This window comes from Rhinolophus sinicus, linkage group LG11 (genome assembly GCF_036562045.2).
Source record: "Rhinolophus sinicus isolate RSC01 linkage group LG11, ASM3656204v1, whole genome shotgun sequence".
Classification (NCBI taxonomy): domain Eukaryota; kingdom Metazoa; phylum Chordata; class Mammalia; order Chiroptera; family Rhinolophidae; genus Rhinolophus; species Rhinolophus sinicus.
Genome location: NC_133760.1, coordinates 78,873,811 through 78,900,340, shown reverse-complemented (window position 1 = coordinate 78,900,340; position 26,530 = coordinate 78,873,811). Strand labels below are relative to the sequence as shown.

At 36.5% G+C, this 26,530-nt stretch overlaps 1 protein-coding gene across 1 annotated transcript in view; it reads right to left on the bottom strand.

The window, feature by feature from the left end:
* Positions 1-422: 422 nt before the first annotated feature.
* PPP1R3A (protein phosphatase 1 regulatory subunit 3A) overlaps positions 423-26,530 on the bottom strand; it is a 59,640-nt gene continuing 33,532 nt past the window's right edge. Inside the window, exons 2-4 of the mRNA XM_019743230.2 lie at positions 8,561-8,619; positions 8,337-8,461; positions 423-6,437 (exon numbers count right to left, since the gene is read on the bottom strand). Of these exons, the coding sequence (XP_019598789.2) occupies positions 4,068-6,437; positions 8,337-8,461; positions 8,561-8,619 (2,554 nt within the window). The 3' untranslated portion in view covers positions 423-4,067. The remainder of the gene's footprint in view (positions 6,438-8,336; positions 8,462-8,560; positions 8,620-26,530) is intronic.

Genomic DNA, 26,530 nt, shown 5'->3' with positions numbered 1-26,530 from the left:
GGAACTGATGAGCATGGCATATTCTAGGGACAATGTCACTAGCTGGACTGGCAGAGGACTCAAGGCAGAGAGCAGTGGGACCTAAGCCTGCATGGTTCAGCAGGGTGATAAGAAAGAAAGGATGATGCAAATGCACTATATCCAATCCAGACCAGTAACTTAATTAGGCATTGAAATGTGCTACAGAATCAGATCTTGGAGGCATCTCAGCCAAATAAAAATAAGTTCTCTGTAATCCATTATTGATTTTCCCATGCCCCTCTTCACTTTACCATCACAAATATAAAGAATTGGATATATTGGAAAAAGACTCAGGAAATATTTTCTTAAATTTTCACATATTATATGATTTCACATTTGAAAAATGAAGGCAATATGTATGTATTTAACAAATACAGAAATGAAACAAAATGAAAATGCTAAACTTTTTAGAGTTGTTTAATAAGGTTTTAACACGCTACAATGACATTTCTTGTAAAACATATGATCACTCAAAGCTAGGCTGAAAATCTAGCGAAAATTTAATTTGCTGTTTAAAGAGCTTTGGGTAAAGTTATGGAAACACATTGGATAAATAAATCTACTTTTAAAGATGAAAACTAAATTATGTTGCCATGATTTGTATCATAAATTATTTCTGAAAATAGAAAAAATAATTAGCTTAATCAAATAAATAAAAGTAACTTGTTAGCTGTTCTGTTCATATAGGTGCACAACTGAGGAGCTCCTGGAAGGGCATGGCCCCTCATATTTTTTCGTACGTTGTTGACAATTAGAGTCAATTCTATTCTTCAGTTCCACAAGAACTGGCTAAGACAGGATTCAAGTAACCAAAGACAAGCCTTATTGCACAGTTCAGTTTCTATATTCACTCGGTGAAAATTTCAAAGAAAGGTCAGAGTTCATGATAACAGAAATCAGCAGATGACTTGGCCCCGGAGACAGCCAGGACTCCTGCCTGCATCTTTACTAGTTCTCCGCTAGCTTTTTTTTGTTTTGTTTTATTTTCAGTTTTGATTTATTTATATGCAAAAAGTGAGCCTAACAAATAAGATAATAGGCCCAGTTATACAAAATAATATTAATGACTAAAAAAATTATTAAGAACATACCATGAATGTTATGTGTGAAAAATTAAGTATTTTATTTATTTCTCCAAATTTGGTGTGGATATATTAAAATTTTCCATTTAACCAACAGACTGGTTTAAGGTGACAAATAAAAGATAATCCTGTTTCTCTCACAAAATTGTGAACATATGTATATATATATATATACATATATATGTATATATATATAATATGAAATAATTCACTATCAAAATATTGGAGCTCAGCTGGGAAACACGACTGTATTAATCCAATGTTCTTGAACGTTGAGGGGTAAATGCATTTCAATGATTCATTTCCTCTTACACTGAAAAACATACTGAGATATTGATGGCTTATACAGATTGATTTTTTAAGATAGTTGATTTTACTACTTACACTTGCTTCACTTGCCAATTAATTTTTAGAATTTTGCTTCTAACAGTCAGAAACCCAGCAAGATAAAAGGCGATGGTTATTATATCACATTTCTTACCCACTGTAAGAAGCAAATGCGTAACGCATTTCCCTTGGCTTATCCTCATGCCACGCCCTCTTGTGGTTCTGAATCGATACTTGGGAAGACGATGAAGGCAGCTATGTTTATGGAGATCGTCCTGATGATTCAGCCAAATCTTTATTAACCAGGTGTTGCCAGTTCTTCCTGAGATCTACTTTTCTTGTTCAACATAATGATGTGACTAAAACATGTTTCAAAACTCTATCTCTGTACCTAACAGTAGTTTCCTAAGTTCTTATGACTATTTCAAATTCTTAATAAGTAATGTTTGAAACAGTCAGTTAAATCACCATTTTTTTTCTCATTGCATGCGGATTCATACACATTTGAGTATTTAAATCCTTTGAAACTTCTATCATCATAGTATAAGTATGCATGAGAATGTTTATTAAGTTAATGTTACCAAAAGTCAAATAAAAGAGATAAAAGAAGTTACATTCTTTAATGTATAAGGGAATAACCGCAGTTTGTGCACCTGTGTTCATAAAGTAATGTAGTGTTCTTGGCATTAATAAGATATGGCATATTGACTGAAACTCTTAGAGGTAGAATGAAAAAACCAAGCTATTAAGAACTGAAGAAATGCTAACCTTAACTCCATTGTAATTTAGACCTGTCAACAAAGTTATCAGGACAGCAATTTTAGAGATAATATTCTAGGCCTACAGTATTCCACTTGTATTTAATTAAAATGTGCTTTCTCAATCAAATATTTGCCCTAAGTTCTACTTCAGGATGTTTGTATTTGTTCAACTAAAATGTTAAAGTTCAATTTCAATGGGACTTGAGACAAGCATGCAATTAGGAGATTTGGAAATAGTTCTGTACCTAATGAAAATTAAAGGAATCATTTAGTACCACATGAAAGTCAGTTAAAATTCTTCATTCTCATTTTGTCTTTCCATAAATGCATACTTCTTAGAAGTACGGGATGAAAATGCAAGCTTTAATTGGATTTACCTTTACAGGTAAATAAACAGATTAGTTTTTCTCTCTGAAGAGCAATGCTACATGCTCTGTGAAAGTAGTTCCTATGAAAAAGAAATTGCCCAAATGAGCTCCCTTGATGTGATTCTTTTCCGTATTCCTGGCCAAGTCAAAAGTGTCAAACTGCATACCTATGCTTCCTCCCTGAGGACTACCCATTGGGATATCAAAGGAAGTGTTCTGGCAAAGAACAGAGCTCATGCAGGGTTTTGCGTAAATGGTCATTGAAATCAATTGTATAAGAATCTTTGCATTGCCTGTGTGTGACTAAAATCATGTTTCATTATTTCACAGAGTTAGCTGTAGATAGTAACAGCAGCCAAAATCAATTTTATACTGGATATTTACTTCTCCTTCAGTAGATTTCCATATCGACTTACTTGCCTACTTTAAAATTTGAGGTATCATCTAAAAACCTGATAATTGTATACTAAATACCACCAATGATTGTTTGTTGTCTAAATGCGCCTTGAGGAATAATTCATTGTCTTATGATGAGAAAAAATTAAAAAATTGTTTGAGGTCAAAAAATACGACCAAGTAGAATAGTTCATTTGGAAGTCTTTTTATTATTATTATTATTATTATTATTAATAATTATTAATGCTTTGTAGGTACAAATTCATTGTAATGTAATGCTAGTAGAACTTTTAAAATTTGAACTCTGAATAACAGTTGACATTGAAAATGTCACACAGTCTTACACAGTCTCCCTTTATAAGAGAAAAACTGCTTAAAGACAGGCCACCAACAAAATTTTGTAGAATTGAAAGGTCATCTCCCAATTGTTTTAGTCTTTGTCAGATTTGGCTCATGAATGCCTTGACTTTGTAGGTATAAAGGAGGTAAAAGGTGTATGTGTTTGTGTGTGGATAAAGTATTATTCAAGCAAACAACATGTTTCTTCAGTTTAAGTCTACACATTTTAATATACATGTGCGTTCTTAAAAATATTAAATTGAAACTGAAAGACTTGATCTATCAAAATATGCTGATAAATGATACAGTGGTAAATGCAAAATTCATGGACAATACTAAAAGGCCAAAAAAAGTCCTCTGCCATTGTCCATGTTTTATCTGTTTTTAAAAATGATAGAGGGAAAAATACTCTCAGGGGAAAAAATGAAGCTTTACTGCAAAAGAAATGAATGCAAGCAATGGCACTTAAGCGGTGAGGAGACGTGAAGCATTGCGCCTTCATAGCCTGCTAAGGAGCAACAGCTGTGCCTAATTTCAACCTGACGTGCTTCAGATCTCATATTCATATAGGTATTTAATGATCCAAACATAATGGTCCTATATAGAATAATTACTTATATGAAGGCGCAAACTTCATACGCATTCCTTTTTAAATGATCCTTCAAGAGAAAAACTGCACTGGATCTTTGAACAATGAATAGTCTTTTTCACCAATCCAAATGTTTGGGGCTAAATAGCTTATCTTTGAAGAGAGAATAATAGTAGTGCTGAGGTTACTTCTTTTTGACAGACTCTTTTTGTCTCCCCCCTTCCCAGGATAGCCAGTACAATGAAAAAAGGTAGAATGCCAAGCCGATCATTAAGTCGTATTGGTAGATGGTTACAAGAAATATCAGAAACAAAATGACATAAGGTATTTTAGAGTTGGTGTATTTCAAAAGCAGAGATTCACTGCTTTGAGCTTGACTTTCCTGGCCAGGGAGATTAGCAGAAGTAGAGCTCTCAGATTCTTTGTCACCTGAAAAGCACTGTGATTGTCTGGAGTTGATTAATCCTTCATGTTTATGCTTTTCTTCTTCCATATTCTCAGTAGCTTCGCTGATTAAAATCGTTGGCCCTAGAGATTTTCCTACATTACTGCCTTCTCCTTGCTGGAAAATCTGGTCTCCACGCCTTTCTCTCCTGCTGCCTGACGTCTCTGTTCCTGAACTTGTGGAAACTTCTTCAGGTATAGACCCAGGATGTGGGCACTTCTCAGTCTGATGGGTTTCACTTGCGGGATTACAGTTATGCTCTGATTTAGCAGGACTAGATTGGAGAGTCGTGGTAGTAATTGTATTCTCTCCCGCAATTGCCTGTTCATAGGATGACACTGAAGTTTTAACGTGGTGACTGGAAATGTGAGAGCCTTTCTGAGACGCTCTCTTTGTGTCTGAGTTTAAAGCAGAATGAGTGACAGTATCAATGTCCATTTCCTTTGATAATTCTTGGACTTGCCCATGATCTCTGTTTTCTGGGAATATTTTTTTGTCTGTTGGTAACATTCCCAAGTGCAAATCCAGTTCTGAGGCTGCTGTTTTATTGCTTGTAATGACCTGCAAGGATTCTTCTACAGATGTTCTGTTTCCAATGCCATGTTTCTTCCTGTCATGTGTCTTCCCGGGATTACACATAGATATAGTTTCTTCCTTCTCCATTTCATCTACAGGTACATTACAAATACCTAAACATGATTCCTTTTCAAAATTGTTGTCATAGATTACACCTGCTGTGTCTCCTTGACAAAGGCTATAATGTGAGTCATCATTTCTCCCTTCATGGGGATCAAACACAGTTTCCTTTACCTCGATGGGCCTGTCAGTGCATGCTGTCTCTTGAGGTAGCTTAGCAATTATTGCTTTTTCTCTAGCAGACATGCTTTCTAGAGTATTTTCTGATGTTGTCTTAATTATATAAGCTGTACCTGCTTCTGCTTTCTCAGCAAGACCATGATCAGCTAGAGAAGACAGTTCACAGCTCACTGTATCTTGGCAGGTAAACAATTCTGCAGGCTTAGCTTTCAGACTCTTTGTGTTATTTCTTTTTTCCTGCATGTCTTCACAATCTGTTTGTCCTTTTGTCTTCTCTGTTTTATTTGTCTTATTCTCTCTTGCTTTTGCCTGACTTTCCCAAAAATTCCAGTATTGTTTACTCTGTTTGTTTTTATTGTGATCTTCAGGATTAATCCGATCTAAATTCGTTTCTTCAACTTGGAAAAGATAATCATTCCTCGAAACATTTCCATTTCTTGATGAACAAACTTGACCTCCTAAAGTAGTGCCTTTATTAGTCAAGAGCGCATGCTCTGGGGTTAACACAGCTTCTTCCCAACTTGGATTTCGCTTTGGGGAATGAAATGAATCTGCTCGGATGACCTGTTCAGGAGTCATGCTATCTTGACTCAACGGAATACTTAGTTCTCTACTACTCACTCCTACCCCTTCCACACTTATTTCAGAGTGGCTCGTCTTTTCTTGGTCATGGAGGATTGATTGAAAATTTTTGCTTTGTTTTTCATTATCACCTAAGTATATTCTTTGCTTCTCCTTCTCATTCTTACCATTCCCATAATCTTTCTTGGAAGGTCCCTTTGCTATTGATTCTTCCGAATGGAAATCTCTTCTTGAACAGTCCCAATCTTTTATTTTAATTTTCTCTGCTCCTCCTTCCTGTTTTTTAATAAGGTTGCCTGCCATTAGCTGATCTGAGGAGGGACAAGCTGTCTGCACTCTGCCTCTCGCTTGGGCTGGATTAGCATTATCATCCAATGCTTCTCTGTTGCTGATATGTAGTTGCATGAATTCATCACCACTAGTATTTCCCAATGATGGCTTGAGTTCTCTATTATCTGAAGTAATTTCCTCTGAAGGTTGATGACTACACTCATTTCCCGAGGAATATTTTTCATTGCAGTGAAAATCCCCCTTTAAAGAGCTTTCTGCTGATGAACCTGGAAACAAAGTCCTTTTAAACAAATCAGTGCATACTTCATCATGGGCATGCTTCTTTAACCCCTCTGTTTTCTTTGGAAAATTGACTGAATCTCTTGCAAACATATTCTTTTCATCTCCGGAAGCAGTACTTCTTTTTAAGTGTTGCTTTATCTTAAATAAAAATAACAAAACATAATGACCAAATGATTTACAATATACAAAGTGAATTAGATAGGTTTCACGAACTTGGCTACTAATTATCTTGGCTACTAAGATTTCCTTGACTCATTTCATTTGTGGTTTTAGTACAAATTCTGGAAGCCAGATGTTTTTGGGGGGATCCTTGTAGGCTATGACTTGGGAATGAGATTAATAAGAAAAGGGGCCAAAATTAATCACTCTCCTTCCCAGCTTCCAAATATCACATTGTATTATTCAACTATTCCTGCTTGTCATTGCACTTTTTCCTCACTTAGGATATACACATTGATAGCTCCATGCTAATCAATTAGAGAGCAGCTTCCTGGGTGCCCCTTGCTGCATTCATACTTGCTGTAGGTGTCCCTATTACAGTTTCTCTTATTAATATGTTTTCTGCAAAGCCTCTGCAAACTATTAATAGCAAAACGTCACTCAAAGAAAAGTGAGGGAGTTAATGTCTCTGCAAATTCTGTTTTAATGACCCTCTGCCAACTGGTACTCAAATGTATTTGAGCTCTTCAGTGATGCCAACTGTCAGGATTTAACAGTGTGATGCCTGTGTTTTTTTTTCCTCCTCATAACTGACATTTGCATGATCTCAATAATTATATGCAAATCTTACGTTTTCCCCTTCTTCTCACATAAGGCTCATGTTACTTGTCAACTGCACAGCTGTCTTGTAAGCCAATGCCTGTGGGTTCCACAGATTTGGTTGTATTTCCATCTATTATGGAGCTTCATTGTTTTATGCATTAACGTCAGCATGGAGCAAATTAGCATCTAAATTACAGCTCCCTGTTCATTTATTGGATGTACGATCTCAGTAACTTCTAAACAAACTTTTATTTTTGAAGCTGCTCATTGTAATGAGGTGTATTGGTGAAGTATGTGATTTTTCAGGGCCCTTTCATTATATTCTGTGGTCTGAAAAAAATGGTGATGTTAACTTGCAGCTGGTGAAAATTCTCACAATGGGTGACAACTTTGTAGTTTCTTAAAGGTGGAGCGAAGTAAATTGCATCCTTTAGTGACGCAGCTTCCATATCACTATAGAAAAGGGGGAATGTGTGGGGAAAGAGATGAGCTCTATTTCTTTTCTGTTTCTGCACTGACACTTGAAAAGGAAAATTCCATTTTAATCTTAGATGATTAGGAATCCATACATTCTAATGATGAGAGCTCCAACCAAATACAGTAAAGAATAAATTGCATTATGTGACTCATTTACTCCTATTTCTCCCTTTGTAATAAAAATGCTATCTAAACCATCCCCCCCAAATTCCAAATAGATTGAATGTTCACCAAGTGTGAAATTTATAATAAATTCAATACTAAATTGTACAGTGCTGAACTTGTTTCCTATTTAAAAATATGACATAGGCTATTTTCTCCTCATTTGGTAATTTAATACTTTCCAATGATATAGAACTTCAAGATTCTCATGAAGGTGGAAGTAAAAATAATGCTGGTAAATGCAATATACTCTAGAGCTCGACAGAACCCTAACACTCATCTAGTTCAGGCCTCTCATTTTACAGACAAGTTTATGCTATGTGTGCACTTGTCACAAAGATTAGAAATGCACATCAGGATCGTGCTACCTCTTCTGCAATTCCTACAAACTGTTACTCAGAAGTACTGGTAACAAGATGAGAAATGAATGTCATTAATTTACCACCACAGAGACCAGCAGCAGCATATGAAATCAAAGTGCCTTGTTGATCAAGCTAGAGATGCAAGGACAAAATAGGCTGTGCATTCACATTTGCAAATTATATTAGTCAAAGCTATTGAAAGGCTGGCATTGCAACATCTTTGAAGCATAAATGGATTCATCTTCCCTAATATAGTGGCAACCAGAACACTTACCATCAATTCTAACTCTTTTTCATCATGTTTTTCATGTTTCCTGTTTACGGCTTTTACATTTTGATTACTGGTTTCCAAGTCTTCCTTCTCCTCATGAGTACAAACAATTGTTGGTATATAGGTATCTGGAAAGTTAATATAATTGTACCGATGTAAGATTGTTATAATTGTAAGCTTCAACAAAAGAGACAGATTTTGTTTAAAAATTAAATAAGAAAGATTACCTGTAATCTTTGAATTCTCAAAGTTATTCTCATATGATATTACTGATGATTCTTCTTTACTGTTAAATTTAAAACAAAATGTTATACATTTTTCTGGGACTATATTTTCTAAGTATTTTTACACAGGGGAATTTCAAACCAATAACAAGCCAAATAAATATTATATCAACTTATGTATTTTCTTGTATTACTTTGTATATTTTTTAAACAAAATTAATCTTTTAGTGATACAAAAGTATATATTAGTCATAGAAAAATTTTTAAATAATTTATACAATTTATATAATCTTATTCTAAGATTATGTTACTCATATTAAAACATACATAACCAAAATAAAAATATATGCAAATGTAGATTATTTCATCATTCATGAATTTAAACTTTACAAGTGAGAACATTTTTCTCTTGGTTTAAATGATAAAATTTTATGAACTAACAGTTTACTTGTGGTCATGAAAATTGCTTTCTAACATCCTAATTATTAATTTTTGTGTGTTCCATCTTACTCAAAATTCTTTCAGTTGGACTGATATAACATTAGCTCTCTCTCTGCAGGAAAGAAGAAAAAACCAAACTTACTAAAAACTGAAAGGCAGCTAAATTTATATTCAGTTAAAAGACTTTATGTGTGTATTGCCACAGGCCAATTTTATAAGCAATACTTAAGATTGCTCATATGGAAGCATATATTTTCTTTCTTGAAAATGATTCGGTTACACTCCTTTTTCAACGGTATTCTGCATACTGATTGAGAAAGATAAATACCTTTGCTTTCAAATGTAACCTGTTTGTAGGTATATTTGTGGAATCATTAGAATTTAGATTTGTCCATAACACTCAGCAAGAAAAATGTTAGTGAAAAAGCCGACTTTGTGTATAGTTATGTCACAAGTCAATCTATCAGTAATGATTGCCCCAGTACCCACATTTTTTTTTTGTTTTATTTCAGCTGAATTTTCTTCTAGTGACTTGTCTCAATGATATTTTCTGCAATAAAAGAAACCTAAAGAGTTGGCAACAGCTGATAAATTTGCGTAATAGAGTCTATTCTTCATTGTCTGAACAGTGTTGATCCAAATTTCAGGAAGGCTAATTTTATTTCAACAAATCATGAGAAAACTGCAAATTCTTCATCCTGACTATGTAAGAAAGTAATTCACTACTGTATATATTTATGATGCTTAATGTTAACTTAACCCAAAGTGTTTGGTACCTTCTAGTGGGCCCATGAATGAAAACAATGCTTCTACATAAATATGATTTTGTTAGAAAAACATAGTATTTACACAATTGATACTGACTTAATCTATAAATCTATATTATTTAATGAGGCCAATAATTATGTAAAGATCCATTTTGTGGAATGACACAGTTTTCATTCTCCATGTATATAATATCTATGGGCTTAAAAATATATAAACCCATTAAACATCATTTAATTATTCCTGCTTCCTCTTTATTCCTATAATGATTCAGAAAAAAAATCTCCTTTGTAGAGGGAAAATAATAGCCATTTAAAGCCTTTTGTTTTTGCCTACCAAAATGCTATCAGTCATTTTTCTAATTCAATTCTCTAAAATACTTCCATTTAAAAATTCTATCAAAAGGTAAGGAATATGCTTTAACTCATTTTGGGGAGAAATAATTAAGTACTAAGCTCTGTACTAGTATATTAATATCTTATGAAAACATGCAAATGCAGAAATATAGGGGGGAAATCTTAGATTCAGTGATAAATACAAGAAAGAGAAGCTGAAATAGATAAAATTTAAATATCGTATCAACTGTCTATGGAAAAAAACTAATAAAAGATATGTAGTAAGACTCCTATAGGGAAAAGAATAAAATTGTATCAAGACCTAGAAATGAGAAATATACAATGTTCATAGATAAAAAGAAGGTATTATGAGATATTAATTCTCTCCCAAATTGATCTACAAGTTCAATTCAATTCTAATCAAAATTCCAATGCAGTTTTTCACAAAATTTGAAAATATGATTCTAAAGAGAAGAATAAAAGGCTAAAATATTTCTGAGAAATAACAGGGGGGAGGCAACTGCTCTACCTGATTTCAAGAGTTCTTATGAAGATTTAGTTAAGACAGTTACTTTGGTACAGAGACAGACAAGGATTGAGAACTTGGTAACCAATCCACATATATCCAGCGCTTTGGCATATGACAAACTCAACATGTGAGACGGCAGGGAAATAAGGGACTTTTCCATGAATGAAGATAGGGAAAATGGCTCTCTTATGGAAAAAGATGAAATTAGCACCACATATATTTAAAATATCAACTCCAGGTCATTTATGATCTTAAATGTCAGAAACCTTGAAATTGTTACTAGAAAATATATGTAAATATCTTTCAGATCTCAGAGTAGGACATGTTTTCTTAAATTAGAAATAAAAACAGTGACTATAAAAAAAATATTGTCAATTTACCTCTATTAAAATTTAAAACTTTTGTTCATTAAAATATATCACTGTAATAAAAAAATAAATTACCAACTGGGAGAAGATGCTTGCATTACACAAAATCAACACAAATAAATATCAAGAATATATAAAGGACTCCTACAAATCAGTAAGAAAGCACAAAGATTTCAATTGAATCAGGGGAGAGAGGCAGACATTGCACAGAAAACAAAACACACATAGCCAATAAAAAAATAAAGGAATGCTCAACATTAATTGAGAACGGAGAATTACAAATCAAGACCACAAGGATTTACCATTTTATGCCTATTTAATTGATAAAAATTGCTATCAACTGCATAAACTTGAACCAACACAAATGCCCATCAACAGAACAGTAGACACAGAACTATGGCATAACACAAAAGGAATATTATATAGTACTCAAAAGTAATAAACCACAGAGACCTACAATAATATGGATAAATCTTACCAAAATAATATTAAATGAAGAGTTCGAAAACATTACATCAGAGGATTTTTTAAATTAAACTAAAAATGACTAAAGTAATTTAAAAATATATAACAAGGAATGCACAGAATATTTTTTAAAGTTATACAAACAAGAAAGCTTGATTTTCAAGATTATGGTTTCCTCAGTTGGGGCAAGTTTCAGGAAAGGAGTGAGGAAAGGAAATGGTTAGAAGTCAATTACTGTTTTGAGTGGTAGTTTTACAGGTGCTTATTACATTACTTAAAATACCTAATAGATAAATTCCAGTTTTACATAATTAATTAAGACAAATGGGTTGCTCTCTGGCCTAGATTAGAAGGTATTTATAAATAAAATCCCACTCTGAAAGTGTCCCTCATATGACCAATTACATCTAAAGAGTATAATTAAAACAACTTTAAAAAACTTGAGGGGAAAGATGAACTTGATGTTTGATGATAGGGCCCAGACCATATACAATTGTGATATAAATGATACACATTATTGAATGTTTCTAGTCTCCCCTTTACATTCCCTGGGTCTTTTTTGAGAAAGGGAGTTTCTTATTTATCCGTGTTCCCAGTGACTAGCTCAGTGCTTGACACATAGGAGTGACATAATGAATGCTACTAAGTAAATGCACGGCACACTTCTACACTTCCCTTCTCTCCACCTCTTGTAACATCATCATAACATTGTTCTTCCCTTCCTCCTCATTAAAGTTTAATTTCAGAAAAAGTTATAATAATTTAAATTATGCATATTTTTGTATGTCTTATAATGCTTAAAGTAGCATCCCTTCTAAAGTCCAGGACAATACTTTTAATTATGGGTTCAAACGTCAAACTAATTTTTTAAAATCTAATATAAATTTAGAAATTAAAAAGTAAAAAAAGTATGTGCTTTGTGGAGAAGCAATTAATTTCCAGTGCACTTTAAATCATACAGGGTCAGACAATTAAATTCATGAACTCACCCTAGAAAAAGTGCTACATACCTCATTGCTGAATATCACTATAATCACCTTTGAAGTACTCCCCTTAGGAAGTTATGCACTAGTGCCAGCACCTACTCCACCCTTCAAAGCAATTTTGGAACTCTTATTCTGGAAGGGCCATCAGACCTCTCATTGTATTACCCTTTATGTCCTGAATGTCATCAAAATGTCTTCCTTTCAATATTTCCTTTATCTTCGGGTAAAGAAAGAAGTCATTGGGGGTCAGATCAGGTGAGTAGGGAGGGTGTTCCTATACAGTTATTTGTTTACTGGCTAAAAACTCCCTCACAGACAGTGCTGTGTGAGCTGGTGCATTGTGATGCAAGAGCCATGAATTGGTGACAAGTTCAGGTCATCTAACTTTTTCACACAGCCCCTCTCAGCACTTCCAAATAGTCAACTTGGTTAACTGCTTTTCCAGTTCATACAAATTCATAATGAATAATCCCTCTGATAGCAAAGAAGGTTAGCAACATTATTTTGACTCTTGATTTGGACTGACGAAAATTTTGGTTGTGGACAGTTGGCTGACTTCCATTGTGCACTTTGCTGCTTTGTTTCAGGGTTCTATTTGTACACTCATGTTTCATCACCAGTGATAACATGGCCCAAAACATCATCTTGCCTCTCCAAAAGGTCTTGGCAAACTTTGACTCTTCTTTGCTTTTGTTCACCGGCGAGCTCCTTTGGGACCATTTTTGCACATACCTTTGTCATGCCAAGATATTCAGTTAAGATTTTCCTAACTGTTTCTCTATTGATGTTTACTTGGTCTGATATGCTTCTCACAGTTAGCCGATGATTTTTACACACAATTCAACAAACTTTTGCAATGTTTTCATCAGTTCTGCTCATTACGAGCTGCCCTGACCTCTCTTCATCAATGACACGTTCTCTCCCCTCAGAAAAATGTTTAATCCATTTGTACACTGCCGTTTTCTTCATGGCATTCTCCCTATAAACTTGGACTAACATGTCCCTCTTTTCACTTCCACTCTTGCCAAATTTAACAAGAAATTTAATGTTTGTTCATTGTTCTAATTCAAGCTCAGATGTTCTCGCAATGACACACAAAAACACACAATGAACACCACTCAGCAAGACATCATCACATGTCGGCGTGAACACAGCTGTGAGACATTGATAGACCAAGGTTATGAAACCTTACTAAGCTGTTTCTACAGTGGTGCTAATGTAAGCACATAGTGGCAAGTTCGCGAACTTAATTGTCACACTTCGTAGAATGTAGTCACTTGTGTTATTTAATCATAAGAGGGTCATTCATTCTTCTAATAGAAATTTGAACATACACTATGTGCTATAAATTATAATAAGCACTGGGAAATCACAGATGACGAACCTATAGCCTCTTACCTCAAGGAAGCTATAATATAATGATGGAAATAAACACATCAACAGGCAATAATTATAATAAATGATAAATATTATGATGAACAATTAGATATTATAGATATTCTCTTAGGAAAAAGAGAGGACAGAAATGAGGGGGGACAGACACTCTTTTGAGGGACTCATGGAATTTTTCACAAACAGAGTAACATTCTGAATTAAATTTTAGGGAAAGTAGGAGTTCCCCAATTAGAAAAGAGTGGTAAGGTCATTTCAGTCAGAGGCAATAATGAGTGGACAAAGATTCAAGGGTTAGAAAGCCCAAAAGAAAATGACACAGTTAGGAACAATGAGGTTAAAGGTGACAGCAATGAGGAAAGAGAAAAGGAATAAAATTTGAATGACAATTCTTGATGTAGCATCAATATGATTTGTTGATCAATTTCCTATAAATAGACTTTAAAAACACCTCTCTCTGCCTGACCTTGGTTGCAGTCATGAGAGTTAGAAATCTAGTATTTTCCCTTCCAAGATCTAAGCCAGGGAGTTAAGTCTGGTGGTTAACTGGGGCTCCTGCACTACAAGTCAGCAAGGTCTTAAATTAGTCTGCTTTCTGATGTCTTGTGGGCTGTGTGATCTGCTTCTCAGGTGCCCAGGAAAAGCACCTTCCTCCCTAATCTACTGTGACTGCAGAGTGTAATAAATGTGGGCTTTATGAGGTGCAGGGCGGGGCAGGAAAAACTCCCAGGAGAACATGCCCTCTAAGTTAAAACCTAAGCAAAAAATAACATTAGTTAGAGAAGAGGGGAGCAGCAATTCCAAGATTAAGGCATCGTTAGCAAATATCTTATCAGTAAAAAAGAATTATTTTTAACATATCAAGTAACTGAAGATACAATTTAGGAAGAATGAAAGACCAAAAGCCAGGGCACCACATGGTAGTTGGCGAGCTTCAAGAGGCACAAACTTAGATCCTAATACTGCCTCTTAAAACGTGGCTCACAGACCTTTTAGGTACTTTTTATGCATCATGCTGCTTCAGGGAACTGAATCCACATCTCTAGAGTGGAGAGTGGGAATCTGCATTTTTACTGTAAGCTCAGGGGTATCTCAGTGCACTAGTGTTTAGAAACACTGGGATCTAACTGCACATATAAAAGGGCAACAGGCAGATACTTTGACTCCAGGAAAGTGGTGCCCTTTGTATGGCTCAGACTTTTTAGCCAGTCACATCCAGTTATGTAAAACCAGCTGCAACTCTATGCACAGAAGAAAATAGTTATGTATTACATATATATACCCAGAGAAAAAGAAATACGTTGAAGACTAGACCAGTCTATACTTACCACAGAATGAAATGATGAAACATTGATGAAGTAGGAATTGAAAGGTATTTGCAAACTATCAAATTAATAAGCAAACAATAATTCGTGTTTCTGAGTCAGCTGTTAATCACCAAAAAATTGAATCTTAGAGACTCTATCTCTGAGCCTCACATAACTTACAGAAAGTTTATTTTACTTTTTAATGTCAAATTCCTCCAATTCGTCAGATCTGTAAGGAACTTTATGCTTGAATAGTTCTATTCCGTCATCATATTATAGAGAAAGAAATTAAACCTAGTTAATCAATATGGCAGAAGTTGCACAAGCTAATTAGTAGCCAGGTTAGAACTAGATTCACATTTCTTGAGCACCATGTCAGTGTTTGTTCCATAGCGGGTCAATCCATAGTGAAAAAAGGGCAGAGAGACCTGGACACAAATCTCAGTTTTTCCTGTTATTTACCGCTTACTAAGCCATTTACTAGCCATGTGACCACATACAAGATACTTAACCTTTCTGTCTCCTTTTTCTCCAAATATTGCCTACTACTTACAGAGGACAATTGTTTAGCACAATTCTCAATATGTGGAAGTGCTTAATAAATATATTGTTATTATCACTATGGTAAGTATCATTATCATTACAGACATGTGGTAAATACCACACTGATCGTTAGTTCTAAACTACCACAGTACCCAATCCCCATGCTCCTCCTTTTACTTGGAATTATCTATATTTTTAATGTTTATTCTATTCTCAGATATCTTTAATTCACAAGCTACTTTGAGGATTAAAATTTGCAACCCATAATAGCATACTTGGTTAGTCTTTTAAAATATGCCATTATTATCAGAGGATCACTCTCTGAAGAAAAATCACTAGATCTTCAGTAAAAGTAACTTCTGATTTAAAGTGTCCTCTCCAAATGCAGCATGCCCAGGAATGCTAATTTACACTTTCTGTCATTATGCAACTGATTTATTCAGTGTCCGAATTTAGGCAGCATGTTAATATAACTGTAGTCTCTGGGTACATGGCACTTCTTCTTCTGAAGTTATGGTTAATTTTAACACTGTCAACATGTAGTAAATACAAAATGTAGTCGTGGGACAACTAAGATAGTATAGTAGGTAAACGCTGAACTTACCTTATCTCACAACCACATCAAAATTACAATGAATCTACAAAACAACAATTATTGAGAATCGGCTAAAATGAAGTTGAACTGAAGCCTTTCAACTAAGGACGCACAGGAGAAGCCACCTCCAGACTGGTAGGAAGGGCAGAGATGCGTAACGGGCTGGTCCCACACCCGCGTGTGTCCATTAAAGATCGGGAGGGATATTTCAGCTGTGGGGGTCCTCCGCACCCCCATAGGAGTGAGAGGTCCCAGCCCCATCCCAACCCAGGGTTCCAGTGGCAGGGAGAGAAGTTCCTGTAATTTCTGGTTGTGAAAACTAGCAGAGATTGTGACTCAGTGAGACTGTGTGTAGCTGCACTCCCAGGCACTTCCCTTAAAGGGACCACGCACGGAATTACCCACCAATGGAATCACTCACTCTGAGCTCCGGCCGAGAGGTGGCAGGGACAACTGGTGGGGAACTGAGTTGTCTGGCAGGGGATGACGGCTGGAGAGGCAGTTTTCTCCTGGACAGGAGAGCTGGCAGAGGCCGTTGTTTCTTTGCTGAGCCCTCCCCCTTACCAGTGTGTGAACACAGGTGGCTGCCATATCTGAGTCTCCACCTTTAGTTCTTTAGTTCCCCACACCCTGGTGATTGGAGACCTAGCCCCGCCCAACTTTCAGGCACACCCAAGCCGCTTCCAGGGGCTTTTTCAAACAAACTGCTTGCCTTGGCTTAAGCTGCACTTTCCTAGGGTCTCTCAAAGGTTCATGAAACCCAGACAATCAGCATCTGGTTTGAGCATGTCCTGTATCTCTGGCTGAGCAGCCCTAAGCTGGCACTAGTGGCAGCCGGCCTTAGTTTGCAGCTTGGCCTCTCAAGGCACTTCTAAGCACAGCATGGGTGGCAGCCATCTGCAGATTTATTTCTGGCTCCCCCTGGGTGGCCCCAGATGGGGCACAGGCTGTGACTGAAGTAGACCTACAGTGATCCCCTCCGAGGTGGTTCTGGGGCTGGCGCTCCCCGTGGCCAGCTTCAAAACAAGTTGGAGCATCACCCATCAGCTCCAAGTATAACAAACCCAAGGGATGGACTGGGCAGACACCAGAGCCCTGCTGAGGCTGATCCTGCTCTGTAGGGTCAGCCCTGCACAACAACTCTTCCACTGTAGTCACGGCCAGTCCTCACAACCAGTGAGCCCAAAGGTCAGTTCCTTACAGTGATGTGCAGTTATCAACCAAGGCTCAACTACAAGAAGAGGGCACACACAACCCACACAAGGGACACATCTGTGCCACTGAACCCCACAGCATACTTACTACATAATGCCATTCTACTAAGACCAGGAGACACAGCAGCCTTACCTAATACATAGAAACAAACACAGGGAGGCAGCCAAAATGGGGAGACAAAGTAACATGTCCCAAATGAAAGAACAGACTAAAGCTCCAGAAAAAGAACTAAGCAAAATGGAGATAAGCAATCTATTAGATGCAGAGTTCCAAACACTGGTTATAAGAATGCTCACTGATCTCAGGGAGAACTTCAACAGAGAGCTAGGAAACATAAAACTGGAGATGGAAACTATGAAAAAGAACCAGTCATAACTAAAGGATACATTAATGGAAATGAAAAATATATTACATGGAATTAACAGTAGATTAGGTGAAGCAGAGGATACAACCAGCAATGTAAAAAATAAGGTAGCAGAAAACACCCAACCAGAACAGAAAAAAGAAAAAAGAATCCAAAAATTTGAGGAGAGTTTAAGGGGCCTCCAGGACAATATCAAGCGTACCAATATTCACATTATAGGGGTAACAGAAGGAGAAGAGAGAGAGTAAGGAATTGAAAACCTATTTGAAGAAATAATGGAGACGTCATCAAAATGGCGGCATGAGGTGAGCCTCTGTAAAGCTCCCTTGGAATTTACAACTAATTGAACAACAATAACTCCACAAAGGACTCCCTGCACAGCAGACAGGCAAAATGAAGAGGTCCACTACTGTATTCACCTACAGGTGGGTGAATCGTGGGAGCCTGGGAGGGGGGGAAGGAAGAAGTGGGGTGATAGCGCAACGTGGGCGCAGGACGCAGACCTAGCTCAGTGCTCCGAGTTCGCTGCATCCCAGAATTACCACAGCTGCAGGAGAGGGAAGAACTCGGACTGCTAGGGCTCCGCTTATGGCCCACAGGGCTGAGGGGGCAGCATATAACACGGCTGAACCCAACGCTCACAGCAGAGACCTTGGACAAAAGACTGAGGGAAAAAGCCTGAAAACGGTGGTTTAAGCCCTCACTGATGAGTAGACAATGGAAGACTTAGGTATTGAGACTAGCCGCACCCTCCCTACAGTCCCAGAGCTTGCCCCGCCCCTGCCTGCTGGGAGATAGAAGCAGAACAGTAGCAGTGTCAGATCAAAAGAACAGAATATTTGCTGTTCTGAGAACTGTGGACTGCAGACACAGATTCGCAGCTCAACTAGTTCTGACAAAGGGGAGGGAGCTGTGGAAGCAGGACCGGCTGTGGTGGTGGTCGCCGCCATTGCTCTGGGCCAACTCTCACAACTCACCCTGCCCCCGGCCCCACCTATCTGGGTGGGTCCCTGCAGGAGTAAACAGAACAGCTGAAACATACGGGCTCTAAATCTGGTGCGGGAAGAGCTTTGGAACTTCAAAACCTCTCCACATACCCACACGGACACTGCGCCCCGTGACCCTGGTGAACTACTAACAGAGGAGAAGCCCGTCTCCCAGGGAATCCCCCCATTGTGTGAGAAGCTGGAATAGTGCAGAGAAAACATAGCACTACCGTGTGAGAGGGAAAAAAAAGGCTGCAGTCGGAGAGAAAATAAAACATTCTACCGACAAGTACTGGAAAACAAAAGAAAGACCCCTTCCTATCAACCTGTTGCAGAAGCCACTCCTGTAGATGTCTAGGAAGAGAAATAATAAATCAGTAATTGCCATGAATAACCAAGGCAACAAGACAGCTCAGAAAGAAAGTGAAAAGTCTCCAGAAAAGGAACTTAAAGATATGGAAATATGTGACTTAAATGACAGAGCATTCAAGATTGCAGTTCTGAAAAAACTCAATGAGATGCAAGAAAACACAGAAAGGCAGTTTAATGAACTCAGAAACACAATCAAAGAACAACATGAGCATTTTATGAAAGAGATTGAAATTTTAAAAAAGAACCAAATAGAATTTCTGGAGATTAAGAACTCAATAGAAGAAATTAAGAATGAAATAACCAGCTTAGGTAGTAGAGTTGACCAGATGGAGGAAAGAATCAGTGACATCGAAGATAGAAACCTGGAAATGACACAGATGGAAGAAGAAAGAGACTTGAGACTTAAAAGAAATGAAAGAACTCTACAAGAACTTTCTGACTCCATCAGAAAGAGCAATATAAGAATAATGGGCATACCAGAAGAAGAAGAAAAAGAAGTAAACAGAGAATATATTCAAACAAATGGTTGATGAGAACTTCCCAAACTTGTGGACAGAACTGGACCCTCAAATCCAAGAAGCAAATAGAACACCTAATTAGCTCAATCCCATCAGGCCTTCTCCAAGGCACCTTGTATTGAAGCTGTCTAAAATCAACGACAAAGGAAGAATCTTCAAGGCAGCCAGGGAAAAGAAGACGGTAACCTACAAAGGAAAGCCCATTAGATTATCATCAGATTTTTCAGCAGAAACTCTACAAGCCAGGAGGGAGTGGAACCAAATATTTAAACTATTGAAAGAGAGAAATTGTGAGCCAAGAATAACATATCCAGCAAAGATATCCTTTAGATATAAAGGAGGAATAAAGACCTTTCCAGACATACAGAAGCTGAGGGAATTTTCTAATACACGACCTGCACTACAAGAAATACTAAAGGAGGCTATTCGACCACCATCAACAGGGACAATTTGTGGCAACCGAAACATAAAAAGAGGGAGAGTAAAGGCCTGAACCAGAATATGGGAATGGAGAAAGTAAGCGTGCTGAAGAAAATGGAATACTCTAAATATCAAACTGTCTTTTACATAAGCTTAAGGGTAACGACTCAAAAAAATCCAGAACTGAAATACATACTGTAATAAAGAAGAAACAGAGGGAAACATCATAGAATACTACCGCAGAAATTATACACAACAACAAAAAGGCAAAGAAACAATGGAGACACAGCCTTACTGGAAAACTAAAGATAGAATGACAGAAAATCCTCACATAATAATAATCACCCTAAATGTAAATGGACTGAACTCACCAATAAAAAGGCACAGAGTAGCAGATGAAGGAATATATGCCACCAAATTCAATAACCTAGAAGAAATGGACAAGTTCTTAGAAACATATAGCCTGCCAAGGCTCAACCATGAAGAAGTGGAAAATCTAAACAGACCGATAACCAATAACGAAATTGAATCAGTCATCCAAAACCTTCCCAAAGCAAAAGTCCGGGACCAGATGGCTTTACTAGTGAATTCTACCAACCCTTCAAAGAGGATCTAATACCAATCCTGCTCAAACTCTTCCAAAAAATTGAAAAAGAGACAGCACTCCCTAACTCATTTTATGAGGCCAACATTACCCTGATACCAAAACCTCGTAAGGACAACACAAAAAGAAAACTACAGACCAATATCTCTGATGAATACAGATGCAAAAATCCTAAACAAAATTCTAGCAAATCGAATACAACAATGCATTAAAAAGATTATTCATCATGACCAAGTGGGGTTCATCCCCGGGGCACAAGGATGGTTCAACATCCGCAAATCCATCAATGTGATATATCACATAAACAAAATAAAGGACAAAAATCATATAATTATATCAATTGATGCAGAAAAAGCATTTAACAAGATACAACATCCGTTTATGATTAAAACACTTAATAGGTATAGAAGAAAAATAACTTAACATAATAAAGGCCGTATATGACAAGTCCAGAGCTAATGTTATACTTAATGGTGAAAAACTGAAGCCCTTTGCTCTACGTTCAGGAACACAACAGGGCTGTCCCCTATCACCTCTGCTTTTCAACATCGTGTTGGAAGTCCTAGCCAGAGCAATCAGGCAAGAGAAAGAAATAAAAGGCATCCAAATTGGGAATGAAGTAGTTAAATTATAACTCTTTGCAGATGACATGATGCTATATATAGAAAATCCTAAAGATTCCACCAAAAAGCTATTAGAAACAATCCACGAATACAGTAAAGTTGCTGGCTACAAAATCAACATACAAAAGTCCATTGCATTCCTATATACTAACAATGAAATCTCAGAGAAAGAAATACAAAAAACAATTCCTTTTGCAATTGCAGCAAAAAGAATAAAATACCTAGGAATAAACTTAACCAAGGATGTGAAGGGCCTATATGCTTAAAACTGGAAGACATTTTTGAAAGAAATTGAAGAAGACACAAAGAAATGGAAAGACATTCTGTGCTCATGGATTGGAAGAATCAACATAGTTTAAATGGCCATATTACCCAAAGCAATATACAGATTTAATGCAATCCCCATCCAAATCCCAATGGCATTTTTTAAAGAAATAGAACAAAAATCATCAGATTTGTTTGGAACCACAAAAGACTCCGAATACCCAAAGCAATCTTAAGAAAAAGAACAATACTGGAGGTATCACACTCACTGACTTTAGCTTGTACTACAGGGTTACAATAATCAAAACAGCATGGTACTGGCAGAAAAACAGACACATAGACCAATGGAATAGAATTGAGAACCCAGAAATAAAACCACATAAATATGGACAGATAATTTTTGACAAAGAAGCTAAAAACATACAATGGAGGAAAGACAGCCTCTTCAAGAAATGGTGCTGGGAGAATTGGATAGCCACGTGCAAAAGAATGAAACTGGACTGCTATTTGTCACCATGTACCAAAATTAATTCAAAATGGATCAAAGACTTAAGCATAAGACCTGACACAATAAACTGTATAGAAGAAAACATAGGTACTAAATAAATATATGGACCTTGGGTTCAAAGAACATTTTATGAATTTGACTCCAACGGCAATGGAAGTAAAAACTAAAATAAACGAACGGGACTATATGAAACTTAAAAGCTTCTGCACAGCAAAAGAAACCATCAATAAAATAAAGAGGCAACCAACTGAATGGGAGATTTTTGCAAACAGTGCCTCTGATAAGGGGCTGATATCGAAAATATACAAGGAACTCATGCAACTCAACAACAAAAAAACAAACAACCCAATTGAAAAATGGGCACAGGACCTGCAGAGACATTTCTCCAAAGAGGACATACAAATGGGAACTAGACATATGAAAAAATGCTCAACATCACTAATCATCAGAGAAATGCAAATAAAAACCACAATGAGATATCACCTCACCCCAGTCAGAATGTCGATCATCAACAAGACAAATAGTAACAAGTGTTGGAGAGGCTGTGGAGAAAAAGGAACCCTCATACACTGTTGGTGGGAATGCAGACTGGTGCAGCCATTATGGAAGGCAATGTGGAGGTTCCGCAAAAAATTACGAATAGAATTACCATATGACCCAGCAATCCCTCTCCTGGGTATCTACCCAAAAAATCTGAAAACTTTTATCCATAAAGACACGTGTGCTCCAATGTTCATTGCAGCTTTGTTTACGGTAGCCAAGACATGGAAACAACCAAAATGTCCTTCGATAGATGAATGGATAAAGAAGTTGTGGTATATATACACAATGGAATACTATTCAGTGGTAAGAGAAGATGATATAGGACCATTTGTGACAACATGGATGGATCTTGAGAGAGTAATGCTGAGCGAAATAAGTCAGACAGAAAAAGCAGAGAACCATGTGATTTCACTGATATGTGGTATATAAACCAAAAACAACAAAAGAACAAGACAAACAAATGAGAAACAAAAACTCACAGACACAGACAATAGTTTAGTGGTTATCCGAGAGTAAGGGGGTGGGGGGTGGGAGATGAGGGTAAGGGGGATAAATATATGGTGATGGAAGGAGAACTGACTCTGGGTGGTAAACACACAGTGGGATTTATAGATACTGTAATACAGAATTGTACACCTAAAATCTATGTAATTTTACTAACAATTGTCACCCCAATAAATTTAAAAAGAAAGAAAGAAAGAAAGAAAGAAAGAAAGAAAGAAAGAAAGAAAGAAAGAAAGAAAGAAAGAAAGAAAGAAAGAAAGACAGAAAACTTTCCTAACCTGATGAAGGAAATAGACATACAAGCCCAGGTAGCACAGAGATTCCCAAACAAGATAAATCCAAACAGGCCAACACCAAGACACATCATAATTAAAATGCCAAAGATTAAAGACAAAGAGAGAATCTTAAAAGCAGCAAGAGAAAAGCAGTTAGTTATCTACAAGGGAGCCCCCATAAGACTGGCAGCTGATTTCTCAAAAAAACTTGCAGGCAAGAAGACAGTGGCAGGAAATATTCTAAGTGAATGAAAAGCAACGACATACAACCAAGACTGCTGTACCCAGCAAGGCCATCATTTAGAATTGAAGAATAGATAAAGAGCTTCCCAGACAAGAAAAATTTGAAGGAGTTCATCACCACCAAACCAAAATTACAAGGATTCTTAGAGAGAGTTGTTTAAGATGGGAGGGGGTTAAGGATGGGTGAAAGGGGAAGGGATTAAGTACAAATTGGTTGTTACACAATAGTCATGGGGATGTAGGGTATAGCATAAGGCATACAGTCAATAATATTGTAATAACTAGGTATGTGCCAGATAGGTATTAGATCTATCAGGGTGATAGAAGGGAATGAGGCTGGGGGCAGGGTGGAAAAGATGAAGGTATAAAGGAATACAAATTGGTAGTTAATACAGTATGGGGAATATAATCAACAATGTTGTAAAGATCACGTAAGGTGTCAGATGGGCACTGGACATATCAGGGGATCACGTCATAGACTGTGTAGATGCCTGACCAATGCACTATACACCTGAAGCTGAAGTAGAATAACATTGAATGTCAACTATCACTAAATACATAGGTGTATATATAGTCACGGGATGTGGGGTACAACATAGAGAAGATAGTCAATGGTATTGTAACAGCTATATGTCAGAGGATTAGTAGCTTGGGGGTGGGTTATCACTTTATGAGGGGTTTAAATGTCTAAATATTACATTGCTTTGTTCACCTGAAACTAATTTTTTAAAAATGGAAAAAATGTAGTAGTTTTCGTATAAGAAAAAATATGTTTTTTTCTAAGGTCCTATAACGCCATTGTGCTAAAAACCCATGATCTTCTTAAAATATGAGTGAAACCTCTCAGAAACTAGGTCCAAACAATCTAAGTGTGATGTGATGTAATTACCCAGCCAGTCAGGATAAATGTCAGGATTAGGTTGTAGGCAGCAAAAATGTCACTCTATTTTAAGAGGAATCAAAAAGTTGGCATAAAAAAAGGTATTTCCAAAGTGAGTCATGACTGCTGTATTTGTGAATGCTTAGCATTCTGCTTGAAAGCACTCAGCACTGCCTAAGGGGAATCAAAGTCATAGTTCTTGGGTATCACCTCCCACTCTATCATAAACAACTAAAAAGTGAATGTGGAACTCCTCAAGAAGTTTGGGTTTGTTGTCTTTGTTCATACTGTGGTCTCATTTGATATCTTCTATCCTCCTCCCCTAAAGAAAAAAGGAAAATAAATGAATGGAGAGCTTTTAAATTAGAAACAATATGCACCTCATTGGAGAATTTTTTTAAAGACACTAAGAAGAATATATTAGCATTGACACTAATAAGTAGATACTTAAAAAGTATCAAAAAGGTTTTCCTAAGGGAAATAATTACATATTGTGTATTATTTTCAAAAGTTTATGGAGCTATTTCTCTAAAAATTGACTTTCTAGTATTCTGACATTTTATATCCACTTATAAATTGGAGGATGGAGAAAAGCAGAAACTTGTACTTAACGAGAGGAAAAGTTCATAGTACATTAACCAACTACTAGAGCTTAATATCTAACCCTTTGGTGTTACAATCCTTAGTCTTCTCTTGATCAGGAATAAAACCGAAAACCAAAGAGAAATATTTGATCAAAAGAGAGACAAAGAGATAAATGTTTACTTGTGAACAGAAGTGTCTAAGGAAAAAAATTTGAAGGCACAATACGGAAATAATTTAGGATGAAAAGATGAATTATCCTTGATGATAATTCCAGGAAGGAAAACAAAAAGAAGACAGTTCTGTATTACTAATGGGTGTTGTAAGAAGGAAGAAATAATCTTAAATAAAAAAAATATCAAAAATTTTAAATGACTTTATAGTTCTCTTACATGCTGAGTATGGAGGCTAAATAACGACCATGGAAAGGAACGTGGCGATTGCGGCACCACATTTCTCCTTTTCAAGGTGAAAGCTCTGGTTTAGATTGGGGATATCCAATGCAAGACCTTCATGCTGATCTCCTTCTCTAGCACCCCTGGCAAGCACTGATAACAGGTCAAGGGAGTTCCTTGCTGAAACCAGACTGAGCCTGCTGACCCTTCTCTGAACAGACAGGCAGCCCCTACATGTCTATCGCCACTGTGGCTCAAAAACACCAAGGTGCTCTTCTCAGTTCTGATATTAAATAGCACGCCTTCCAGTTTTGGAGTTCTATATCTATATAACTGATAGGAGTATTCTATAAATATAATTTTGAAATGTTTAATTACAAATTTCTTGAAATTTTTTTCAGATGAAAATGTAAATGCTGCTAGGATCAATAGAAATAAATGTTAAAATTGCAATATAGTCAAAGATGAATTCAAAATTGAACTTTATGATCAGCATTATCAGTTCAGATTGGTAGAAATCTTACCTGCATGCTTTGTGAGCTAATCTTACATCGTTTGTAATACAGATTATGGAATAATTTATTCCCACGTTATTTTACTTATGTCCAGGTAAAACTTTTCAAATAGTGGAACGTTATATATATATATCAGCAACTGCTTGGGATAAACAAATGTATTGGATAATACATATTATGTAAGATGATTTATTCCTTTTAGAATGCAATCATATACCACGGCAAACCATAAGTCCCCTGAGAAAACTTTAGTGAACTGTTCAGCATTCATGTTTTTCCATGTATAATGTCCACCCACGTTTTTGGCCCAAACTTTCAGGGAAAAAAATCTTTTGTTTTAATTTTTTAATTCAAAATTTTATTTGTTTACATTTAGGTACTTGTTTTTTGAATTATAAAGGAATTTCAGCATTAATTTTTTAACACATTATGGTAC